Source organism: Drosophila eugracilis, unplaced genomic scaffold (genome assembly GCF_018153835.1).
Source record: "Drosophila eugracilis isolate 14026-0451.02 unplaced genomic scaffold, ASM1815383v1 contig_47, whole genome shotgun sequence".
In the NCBI taxonomy this organism is placed as follows: domain Eukaryota; kingdom Metazoa; phylum Arthropoda; class Insecta; order Diptera; family Drosophilidae; genus Drosophila; species Drosophila eugracilis.
In genome coordinates this window covers 1,987,872-1,999,036 of record NW_024573338.1, presented here as the reverse complement: position 1 = coordinate 1,999,036, position 11,165 = coordinate 1,987,872, and the positions used below count along the sequence as shown (strand labels likewise).

The 11,165-nt window shown below is 41.9% G+C and overlaps 4 protein-coding genes across 5 annotated transcripts; 2 read left to right on the top strand and 2 right to left on the bottom strand.

Annotated features, from left to right (window-relative positions):
* Nucleotides 1-26: 26 nt before the first annotated feature.
* Nucleotides 27-3,136, bottom strand: LOC108109508 (transcriptional adapter 2B). 2 transcript variants are annotated; one of them, XM_017218056.2, is made up of 4 exons: nucleotides 2,930-3,136; nucleotides 1,470-2,345; nucleotides 1,027-1,106; nucleotides 27-963 (listed from the first exon to the last, which is right to left on the bottom strand). In XM_017218056.2, the coding sequence occupies exons 1-4, from the start codon at nucleotides 3,041-3,043 to the stop codon at nucleotides 369-371; spliced, it is 1,665 nt and encodes a 554-aa protein (XP_017073545.2). In that variant the 5' UTR covers nucleotides 3,044-3,136; the 3' UTR covers nucleotides 27-368. The 2 variants fall into 2 exon arrangements, with proteins under 2 accessions (XP_017073545.2, XP_017073546.1); XM_017218057.1 differs by having other exon boundaries at nucleotides 743-963; nucleotides 1,027-1,176; nucleotides 2,930-3,135.
* Nucleotides 3,137-3,439: 303 nt separating this feature from the next.
* Nucleotides 3,440-6,590, bottom strand: LOC108109509 (CUE domain-containing protein 2). The gene is made up of 4 exons (XM_017218058.2): nucleotides 5,997-6,590; nucleotides 5,689-5,932; nucleotides 5,459-5,625; nucleotides 3,440-5,307 (listed from the first exon to the last, which is right to left on the bottom strand). The coding sequence occupies exons 1-4, from the start codon at nucleotides 6,308-6,310 to the stop codon at nucleotides 5,121-5,123; spliced, it is 912 nt and encodes a 303-aa protein (XP_017073547.1). The 5' UTR covers nucleotides 6,311-6,590; the 3' UTR covers nucleotides 3,440-5,120.
* A 293-nt stretch (nucleotides 6,591-6,883) lies between these two features.
* Nucleotides 6,884-8,636, top strand: LOC108109588 (tether containing UBX domain for GLUT4). The gene is made up of 2 exons (XM_017218165.1): nucleotides 6,884-7,054; nucleotides 7,117-8,636. The coding sequence occupies exon 2, from the start codon at nucleotides 7,128-7,130 to the stop codon at nucleotides 8,565-8,567; it is 1,440 nt and encodes a 479-aa protein (XP_017073654.1). The 5' UTR covers nucleotides 6,884-7,054; nucleotides 7,117-7,127; the 3' UTR covers nucleotides 8,568-8,636.
* A 95-nt stretch (nucleotides 8,637-8,731) lies between these two features.
* LOC108109433 (prolyl 4-hydroxylase subunit alpha-1) lies at nucleotides 8,732-11,100 on the top strand. Its single transcript, XM_017217933.2, has 7 exons — nucleotides 8,732-9,392; nucleotides 9,460-9,617; nucleotides 9,674-9,827; nucleotides 9,877-10,534; nucleotides 10,589-10,633; nucleotides 10,690-10,855; nucleotides 10,917-11,100. The coding sequence occupies exons 1-7, from the start codon at nucleotides 9,169-9,171 to the stop codon at nucleotides 11,000-11,002; spliced, it is 1,491 nt and encodes a 496-aa protein (XP_017073422.2). The 5' UTR covers nucleotides 8,732-9,168; the 3' UTR covers nucleotides 11,003-11,100.
* Nucleotides 11,101-11,165: the final 65 nt, after the last annotated feature.

Below are 11,165 nucleotides of genomic sequence, written 5' to 3'. Positions count from 1 at the left end.
GCTATGAGTTCCGAGACAATTCCACGTATGTTGCACATTCGCTACTACATTTATTACTTCATTTACACTTCATATCATACAAATTCAATTGGTTGGGTGACCTACTTAAGCTTAGTTAATACAGAATATCTGAACCCTGACATCTCACACAAAGGAACAAAACTTTATCTAATTGAGCTTGACTTGATACAAGTAAATTGGTTTTCTGTTTTCAGTAGTTTTAACCTCGAAGAAAATGGCAACGAAAGTTGAACAGTATAAAAATGTCTTTAACTTATGCTAACGATAATAAAATAAAGTGAAGTTCTTATATCGAGAAATGCATTTTACTCTTAATCGAAAGGGCGCGGGAAGTGGAAGTGGTATCCTCAGTGGCTCAGCCAGCCGCACTTGATGAAGAACTTGCGCAGCGAAGTCTCCATGGGACTGCCAAGCGATGGTGCTCCGCTTAGGCAGACAGTCTTCACCGAAAGATAGGTGGTCGGCGTTATATTGTGCTTCTTGCATAGATCCAGCTCGTTGTGGCTGAGGAGATCGCTGCCCAATGGTTGGGGTAGGTGCTTCAGTTCCTCCAGCTGAGTGCGCAACTTAAGGCTCATACTGGGTGCTTGCTCACTGCCTCCGCCGCCGACCTCGCTTTGCATTTTGTGGTTGCCGCTTTCCAGGAGCTGAGGATGCTGCTGCAGCGGCTGTAGATGTTGTTGGCTTCCCTTCGCCGAGTTCGTGGGTAGATTCGCCATCGTCGTAGCCGTGGAAATCGCTCCCGTCGTCGCTCCCGAGTCTACTGTTATCCCCATCCCCATTCCCGTCGTCTGCAGCATCGTAGCTGCCGACGATCCCCGACAGCTATCCAAGTAGTTTCTGCTGGGCAATAATGCGCCGGAGCAGGTCTGGTCGGCGGTGTGGAGCGTGTTTCTTGGTGCGATTGAACTTGAACTTGCCTCGACGCCGCTTGACATTTCTCTGAAAACAAGAACAATATATTATACATTTATTTAATAAATTACTACTTAAGAAAATACTTACGCCTTTCTGAGATTCGGTTGTGGGGAGTGCAAGGAAGAGCTTGGCGGCCGATGACTTCCATTGGAGGGTTGCGTGTGGTCCTGTGGTTAAACATTGTCTTATAGAACCATTCGAACGCTCGTTGTTTGGCGCGTTTATAATGCAGTGGAGCTGAATATCGTGAGACAAGACGAAAAGTGATTGTAAGAGTTGGGTCAGGTCAGGTCGGTAAAAGCAAGGCAGAACACACGATATTCAACTCGTCATGCATTCTCATGGGGAAAGCTCACTTCAAGGGTATTGAAATCGAAACTAGGCAATATAGGCAGTGTCTTTCGTTAGGCCAAATTGATTATATATCAATATAAGATATTTTATCAGTTATTAATAAACAGAAATTTGACAGTTTCAATAAGTTTTGATAGTTTGATTTCGATACCCCCACAGAAGAGCCTTACACTTACGGTCTTTCCGTGGCCATACGGTCCTGATGAGCGGTGCGTCGCGGTAGCCGCATGCTGCTCGAAGTGGGTGCAGTCCGCGATCTTAGTCAGGCCGTTGTACCGGTACCTGTACAACTCGGACTGCCGAATGCGCAGCTCTTTCTCCCGCTCCAATGATCCCAAAAGTCGCTCGTACTCGTTGCAAGTATAAAACTGAGCGTAAACCCTGAATCTGTCACGGAACTCGCGCTGCTCCTTGGTTAGTCCTTGATGCAAGGCGTAATTTCGGTTTCGAAAGAAGTTCGAAACCAACTGGTAGTCCCTTACCATCCGTTTTCTGCGAGCTCGCTCTCTAAGTCTGCGGGTATACATATCGACATGGGCTAGCTTGAGCATCACATCCACCTCTGTGTCCTCAGAACTCAGCGAGATGTTGGAGATCAGTTGTTCTGCAGTCGGATCGTACTCTCGTTCAAAGCTGTCTCTGTTGGGCATGTAGCCCAGCTGCATGGCCTCATCGGAGTTGATGTCGAGTGGAGGCAAGGTGGAAAGGGCATTTGTACCCAAGGGACCGACATCGTCGTCTCCCGTGTGATCAATTAGGCGGGGTCTTTGACTCTGGGCCGGGGTCCAAGTGGCCCTTCCAATCGTGCCATTCACAAACTTGTTCACATACTCCTCCTTTGCGTCCTCTGCCGACTTGGTTTCGATGTGCTTGCTTATGTCCTCCCAGTTTCCAAAACCGTACTGTTCGATAGCGTCCAGCAATCGGATCTCTTCCCGCGCCGTCCACGCCCCCTTCCCACGGAAAACACTCAATATGGACGTCCCAGTGTCCATGAACTGGTAGGCATGGTTGTTGTGATGGGCGCCGATCTCCGCCCCTGCGGCAAAGCACTGCGCAAAAGGTAAACAATAGAACGTAAATACCTAGTCAGCTGTTTTTTAATCAACATGGTGAAATTGCCGGTTGTGTGATTGTATATATATGTATTTCCAGATGAGTCAGTTTTTCGGTTCCAGATTGGCGACGCATCTCTAGACTGTTCAAGTATGGGTGCAACAGGGTGGGTCGGGTTTGTTGACAAAAAAATATGGGATGATAAAAGATCATCAAGAAATAGTCGATATGTTGAAGAAACAATACTTTTTACATTTTCATTCACCCTAATAAAAATTCCGACCAAACATTTTATTTTTTAAAAAAATTGATTTATTTTTACCTATTTTTATGGAAAAAATTAAAAAAAAACATATCTCAACTATTTTTTTTATCTTCGTCAATAAAACATGCAATACTGTTTCTATTTATTCAGAGTAACAGACTACATTACATATATATTTCGTCTAGAGATTTGTTTAAAGAACTTTTGATTTACCCAAATTTTTTCTAGAACCCTGAAAACCCGACCCACCCTACCGTACACATACATACTTAAGTACGTGCGTCGCTTGATTGCCTGTATGTGTGAGTTACTTACTTGCAAACACAAATCAAAATTTTCGCACTCCGCACAATGCACCCGAATGCCCTGAATATCGTCCTGACAATTTGTGCAATTATACTTTGTGAATAAATCCGCGATTGTGGTCATTTTGGCCCAAAACGTGGATTTTCTCGACAAAAATGAGTTGTGCGAAAAAACCTATGCCAGCAGTGTGACCAGACGCAGTAACAACGCCATATTGCTCGGTAGGGAATTCGTATGTATACCGCCAACGAACTAGTTCTTATGAGCACTTTTATTCCTAGTCATATTCTAGCTATTCTTTTTGAATCTCTTGTATTTTGTATCTAATTATATATTAAAGATACATTTTCGTACACCATTAATTCTATGTAAAACTACTTACCGATATGTTCCAAAAAATTTTAAAATAATATGGTTTATTTTATTACAAAATAGAAAATTATAAATGTTTTGGTTAGCATTCTGGAATATAACAATTAAATATTTCTATTGCCCATTTTGCATTAAAAAATATGAATGTTTTGAGTTAAATATTGATAGTAGTTTATTTAATAATTTTAAAAGTTTAAATCGAGATTTTCGCCTTTTCTTTAAGTTGGTTTTTACGCTAATATCACAAAAATAATATATAAAATTTAAAAATATAAAATGTTAATATCAAACCAAAACCAGATAAACGCAAATTCAAATATATATGATGATTGAAGCACCGATCGTATAGTGCTGAACTGAAATCAGAGAACTCGAGGTGCTAAAAATGCAACTTGTTACGTAATCATAAGCGGTGGTCGAGACTTAAAACTTAAGGTAAATAATTAGATTTAACTTTTAACTTAAAGGAAATAAAATTATTATTGAAATAACTGATAGTTTTTTGTCTCAAACAAAAAGTTACAATTTAAAAAACTGCCAAACAATATTCCGGTTGCTTAAATCTAACATGAATCGGGCGTGGGACTGCCGTGATATTGTAGGTTACAATCGTTACAATCATTGGGAAGGATTTGGGGTTAGGCTACGCTATATAAATAGTTGATTATTCGATTAGTTCATACATGTGTATATGTTGAATACGTTTAGATTATTGTTAGTATTGCTGTCTTACACCGAGCAGTAGCCGAATTGTTATGGGTTCCAGATATCTCAGTGGGCGGTGAGGACTAGTTTGTGTTGCATGTGGCTTTGGTGGCATTGTTGCTAGATTACTGTTGCTAGTTTGCTTGGACCAGAGGAAAACAAAACGAGTTACTGGATACAAAATGGTTTAACAAATCTTAAACAGATATGGCAAGTTTCTTATGCAGCTGCGTTTTTAAAACACGCACACGGCCAAAAAAATTCATCAATTCGAGTACCTAAAAACGTCTAAATAAGTCTATTTGAGCGCCAAATTCGGGTTGGATGTCGCACCTGCGTCTGATCTTTGGGTACGATGGAGGTTTAACAATACTGTTCGAGGACTTTTAAGAATTTGAGATTCACGATTTTCACAGATACGGTTCGATTTGAATTCGCTTGCGTAAGGAACTAAGGAGAAGTCACAGCGCAGGCGCGACCCCAGTCGTCATAATCGACGACTGGCAACGAATACAAGTACACGTCCAGATCCGTCCGGACCGCCTGCTCCCAGAAACGGGACTCATAAATAGGCAGCCACCGCGGCGGATGGGCTCTTAAAATTTTCATAAGCGAGTAGTCCTAAAGCATAACTATCAACTAATTTGGTATGTAAAGTCTTTCTGTCTTTGTCATGAGGATGGGCGTGATGAGATTTCGAGGTCCAATGATAATGGCCAATTAGCAACAGTATCACAAGCATGCCTGCCGATGCGACAAACTCCTGACCAAACTCACTCGCATATGGGAACCGATTCGCTGTGCTCGGTGGCTCGTCTTTGTCTCTGAACTCTCTTGGCTCATCGTCGTCGTTTTGGGAAGCATCTAAACGTTGGCTAAGCTTGGCGGGAATCACTGGTATGGAGCTGGGGAAGGTGCTGGCATGGCTTTTGGCGGCGGACAGCCAAACAATATGCATCTGATTGCATAAATTGTGCTCGGATACGAATTGGCAGGTGCTGCCGGTGAAACCGCAGCTACTGCTGCTGGCGAAGATCGGAGTCGTGGGTGCGGATAAGTTACTGGGGTGTGGATTAATTTGCTTCTTGATAAAATACTTGAAGAGGGTTTTGTTCCTCTTTAGTTACGGTTGAATCTGCTTCTTGGGTTTTTTTAACTCAGCATCTTCGTCACGCTTGATCTCGGTGTATCGCTCGCCCTTAAGAGATACGATCTTGTTGTCCCGATAGCGGACGAGCTTGCGCGGCTCCATCTTTGGTACCACCGGCTTGTACTCGCGCTGGGTGGCGTTCTTGTCTACATAGGAGTACCTAGTTGAATTTGTCGTTACGAAAATATTATATATACATATATATATTTGTAAACATAAGAGCTAAGTTTAACCATTTTTAGTTTTTTTTGAATTACCTAATAATATTGTTTTTGCCAATTGTTTTCTTTCAGTTTAATATGCTCACTTACCTAGCGATAATACGGTTCTTAAGTTCATTATCGTCGACGACAACATTCTTTTTGATGTAAGTAGTGTGCGACTTGTCAGTAATGGACTGGTTGGTCTCCTGGCGATGCAAGAGAATCTGGGTGGCGCTATCGATGTCACCCTTGGAAATAGCGATGCAATGCTTGATCTGGATAAGATAAAATAGAATATTTTGAAAATGCAAATTCCATAACTATAACTTTATATTTACCTCAGCAATCGCCGAATCCGGAAACATTTCCTGGAGCACTTCGGTCTCATCCAGGAAGTAGTCGCAAGTTGAGCTGGAGCTGTCGGTGGAACCTCCATCGCTGGTCTCCGACAGGTGCTGCGAACGCTTGTTTCCACCGCCACCACTGCTGCTGCTGTTCGATGAGAGCTCGTCCTTTTCAGAAGTGGATGAGTTGCGGGCACGCAGCCTGGACTCCGGAATAATACTTGATAAACTTAGAGAGCTGCAGAAATATTATAGCTTAAATGTAACAGTTTTTTGGAGAGGATATACAACTCAAAACCCACTTAAGAGACAGGCTCACGGTGTCATGGCTTCCCTGGTTTTTCTCCATCTCCGTAAGCTCGTTGGCCAACTTGTATATCCAGTCGCAGATGATGCCCTGGTCAATAGTGGGGAACTCCTCGAAGTAGGCGCCCATCATCTCAACGAAGCCTTCGACATCAAAACATGGATCTTGGGAGGCCTCTTCCAATATCGAGATGATGTACGACAAGACGATCTCGTCCACAACGCTAAAGTCGGCCCCTGGGATGTGGCCACTGATGAACTGCACCAAGCTGCGCTTTACCATCTCATGCTGCTTTTCCAGGTTGGTCATGATGGCTATACGGCTGAACGGACTTCTGGAAGTATCTTTGGTTGGATCGGCGAATTTTCGGTCTAGGCAATCCTAAAGCGTATACTCGCTAAGCGTCACTCAAAATACTAAAACTCAATGAATGGGGTCTTCCCCGGAACTTAGAGCATGTCCTCTGATAATTAGTTAACTAAATTTCAGTATAATTCTTCGAAAAATTCTGTTTTGAACAGTTTTGATTTTACGAGCTGCGCCTTTCTTTTGCTTTTCCTGCTTCTTCTTTTTACTGCAATCAATAATACTTCGATACACAGACAGCTGCTATCGATAGATAAAGAAGTTTGGCTAAAGTAAATCGATATGTGGCTTCCGAAATTTTTTAAGCTTACGTGAGATTAATATGAACGTAAATTTAATTTTTAATGACTAGATATAATTGCTACAGAAATGTAAAGTTATTTGTTTACTTTTTAATGGATATTTTTATATTACTAAAATCGTGGGTTTTTTTCAATGAGTTTTTGAAGTTTTTCTAAAAACCGTTTAAAAAGTCTGAGACTTAAAACTTCACAAGTAGTTTCCATCAATGCTCCTAACCGATATATACCTCACGCGGTCATCTTAATTTATATTGTAAAAAGCGACAGTCACGCAGTGCAGTAAACAATTTGCGGGAATATCGATAGAATCAACAGCCACTATCAGAATCCCAATTACAGCCGGCAATATTCCGAAAAGTAGTCCCTACTCAAAGCGTCAATAAAGGTGAGTCTGCCAGTTTACACTGCTCTGTTGATTTCACACTGACCCAAATCCTTTCTGGTTAGATACCATTCCGATGGACAAGCGCGTCACAGTTCTGTTGCCAAACGGGCGCCGACAGAATGTGAACGTGACGGCTAACATGACGCTGCTGGAGATATTGGAGACGGCGTGCTCCAAGCACGGTTATGATGCGGAGGAGCACTGCCTCAAGTTCCATAACAAAGTAGTCGGACTGACGCAGCAGTTCCGGTTCAGCGGACTGCCCAACAACTGTGTCCTGGAGATGGAGCAATCAGAAAAGCGGCGAACGCTGAGCAATGTGCTTGTTTGTGTACAGCTGAACGACGGATCTCGACAGCAGGCCGATTTCTCACCCAACGACACCGTGTGGCTGGTGGTTCAGAAGCTTTGTGAATCGCAAGTCAAGGGTTACGAGAGCCCAGTTATTGTCTATATGCGCAGCGAAGTCATTGGTTTGGACGAAATGCGTCAAACTACGCTGAAATCTCTTGGTATCTTGGAGGGCCGTGCCATGATGCGGCTAATCGACAAGAAGCCCGAGGAGTTAAAGACGCAGGCAAATGTATACATAGCTCCCACTGTAAAGCCTACAGTGGATAAAGACGATCAACCCAGCACCTCCCGCTCTGCAGTGGCAGCTGGTGGCAGCGGAAGAAGCGGCGGATTTGCTCTTACCAGCAATATGATTAAGAATCTGAAGCGGACAGCACCAGATGAAAAAGCTCCTGGAAGTGAACCAGCACAACCCTCTGAAAAATCCGAGCAAGAGCAACCACCTCAGCCAGAGGCACCAAAATACGACTGGGGCAGTGGCTCTGGATACTCCATGCACCAGCCACCAGGAAGGAAAACAGCGGATAATGAACCCGAGGAGAATTCGGGTAGGGCACCGCCGGTGGTGAATGTTATTGGGCCACGCCAGGCTGTGCTGTTTTCCTTGGACGAAAGCAAAAAGCATGCAGACGATCTGCCAGACTCATTTTTCGACTTGACCGTCAACGATCTAAAGATGGTACTGCGCGACTTAAAGCGCACTTCGAACGGAAATGACGAAGCTCCCTTGCTGACGGCAAAATTAAGAGAGCTGGAGCGCCAAAAAAACATGCTGGCCAAGCTAAATCAGTACAAGGACTGTGTGCTGCGCATCCAGTTTCCCGATCGCTTCGTGCTCCAGGGAATGTTTAAGCCGCATGAGCCTCTTTCCAAGGTTGAGGAGTTTATTCGCGAGTTCTTGGCTAAGCCAGGGGAGAATTTCCACCTCTTTACCATCCCACCGAAGAAGGTGCTGCCATCCAATGAAACACTCTTAGAGCTAAACTTTGTTCCCAATGCCATAGTGCACTTCGGATTCCTTAAGGACTCTCTAAATGCGGTGACTAATCGCTTCGTTAAGGACCAGTACGTTAATCAATTGACCTCCGAGGAGGGGGCTCACTATGCTGTGCAAAAATATCGCCTCACCCGGGCATCGTCGATGGGGTCTTCTAGCTAATAGATTTGTGGCTTTAAGCAAACAGTTGTCTGATATTAAATGAATCCAGTTTATTTATATATTCCTAAACATTTGTACTCTGTGATGTTTTCGAGGTTTATAAAGAAAAAAATACCTTTGGATCATAAGAAAATGTTTATATTTCAATTGGTTGAAGTTACCTTAGAGAATCGGTCCTGTTTTAATCCTTTATTACAATAACTGGCCGAGAACAGGACCGATTCTCTTAGGTAACTTCAAACAATTGAAATATAAACATTTTTTTATGATCCAAAGGTAATATTTTTTTCTTTATAAACATCGAGGTTTATAAAGAAAAAAATATTACCTTTGGATCATACGAAAATGTTTATATTTCAATTGGTTGAAGTTACCTAACAGAATCGGTCATGTTTTAATCCTTTATTACAATAACTGGCCGAGAATTTTGGACAAGGAAGTAATTGGCCCATCTTTTTTCCGTATTGGACGTGCTGGTTCCCCTCTTCTACATGTGTTCCTTCACGGAGAAAATATATTTTAAGTCTTACTAATTCAATTAGACCGTAACAAATTTCCATTTGTAAATGGACTTAATCCCAAGTTGAGAATTCATTCGTCAATGGATTTTAAAAGCGAAATGTTCAGCTTAAAATACATAATATTAATAGGCTATCTAAGTGCTAGTATAATTTCGATCCAAGGATTTTCCAAAGCGGTTCCAAAATTATCATATGCCGCCTCGACAGTGGCACTGATGAAGCTTTTGGAGGTTGAAGATGAGCTGGTGGCGAACCTAAAGGGTTTCGTGGAAGCATTGAACAAAAAACTTCATTTACTGGAACAGTAAGAGTGAATATCACTTTTCCTCCAAATAGTTACATATCCATAAATTCCTGGAATATTTTTTCAGATCCCTATTAACTATGAATTCTGAACACATCGAAATGAAAAAGGACTATGAAACGTTCTTGGGAAATCCCGTGAATAGCTTTCGACTTATACATCGCCTACATACGAGTTGGGAGAAATGGCATCAATATGCCTTTAAGACCCATAAGGATGCATTAGGTATTTGCAATCTATGACAAAGTTAAATAATTTATTTTAAAATAAGGTTTTTCCAGTATATATTGAGAAGGCGCATCTTTTGAGAACGCGCTTACCCACTTCATTGGATTTAGAAGACGCCTGTCGGGGCATTGATGAGCTGATGTCCTTTTATGATCTCAAACCTGGCGAACTAGCAGTTGGTAATTTGGCAGGATATTTGAAGCTTGAGTAAGTTAAGAAAAATACAATTTACAAAATCACCATTGATAACTTTTAGGACAGCACTGTCAGGACTTGATTGCTTAGCTCTGGGAGAGTTCAGCATCCGAAATCGAAAGGAAGATCTGGCCAAAGCTTGGTTTGTGAACTCTTTGGCTCAACTCACAAATGACACACATCACAGTTACTCAGTTCACGAGGCGTTGGGAGTACTCCTGATAAATGATGGAAATCTAACTGGTGCCTCTAATCACTTCCAAGAAAAGCCAAGAGGAGTAAGAGAAAATAGTGTACATACACATTTTAAGGGTGTGTTAGCCACCAACCGGAATTGCAGTGCTGTTGTCCAGAAACCAAGTCGACTACACTGTCGCTACAACAGCAGCACGACGACCTTTGCGCGGATTGCCCCTCTGAAAATGGAGGAACTTAGTACAGATCCTTATATGGTGTTTTTCCACGATGTGATTTTCGACAGCGAAATCGATTCGATTCTGAACTCAAGTGCTTTTACCTTATCCCTTGTTGATGACGGTCAGAAATCAGATATTAGATCATCAAAAGACTCATACATCGGGCAAGTCGCAAAATTGGAGGAACGTGTAAGTGATATGACCGGTCTAAGTATGGCGGGAAGCGAAGAGTTCTCGCTGATTAACTACGGCTTAGGTGGTCACTATATATTGCACCATGACTACCATGACATAACGGATAAAGTAGGATATACAAAAAATCCAAAAGATCGCTCTCAAAACGTACTATCTTTTTAGAACCGACCAACTCATGGGGAGCGCATAGCAACTGTTTTATTTTACGTAAGTCGGTCAATTTTGGTCCCAGAGTATTTGATATTAGTTGCAACCCATTTTAGCTGGGTGACGTTGACTCGGGTGGCGCAACGATCTTCCCGCTAATGAATATTACAGTTACGCCCAAAAAGGGATCGGCGGTCTTCTGGTACAATCTTCACAACTCGGGAGCTATGCATAGTAAAACCCTGCACTCAGCCTGTCCAGTGATTAGTGGTTCTAAATATGGTAAATATTTTTTAAGTAAGATTCTCTCCGTTTTTTATTTGGCTTTAAACTTTTCTTAAAGTGCTCACAAAATGGATAAACGAATTGCCCAACCTGTTTTTGGTTCCATGCATGAAAAATTCAAACCTTCACCCGAAAAATAGATAATTCAATAATCCGGTAAAATCTGATTTATCAAGTAGTGTTATACTGATTTCGAAAAACATGTTTTTTAATATTAACTAATATTATATAAACTAAGAACTATAATTTATAAGATTCAAACATATGATATAAAGTAGATTGATCTGCTCTTTTGAATAAAAAAGAG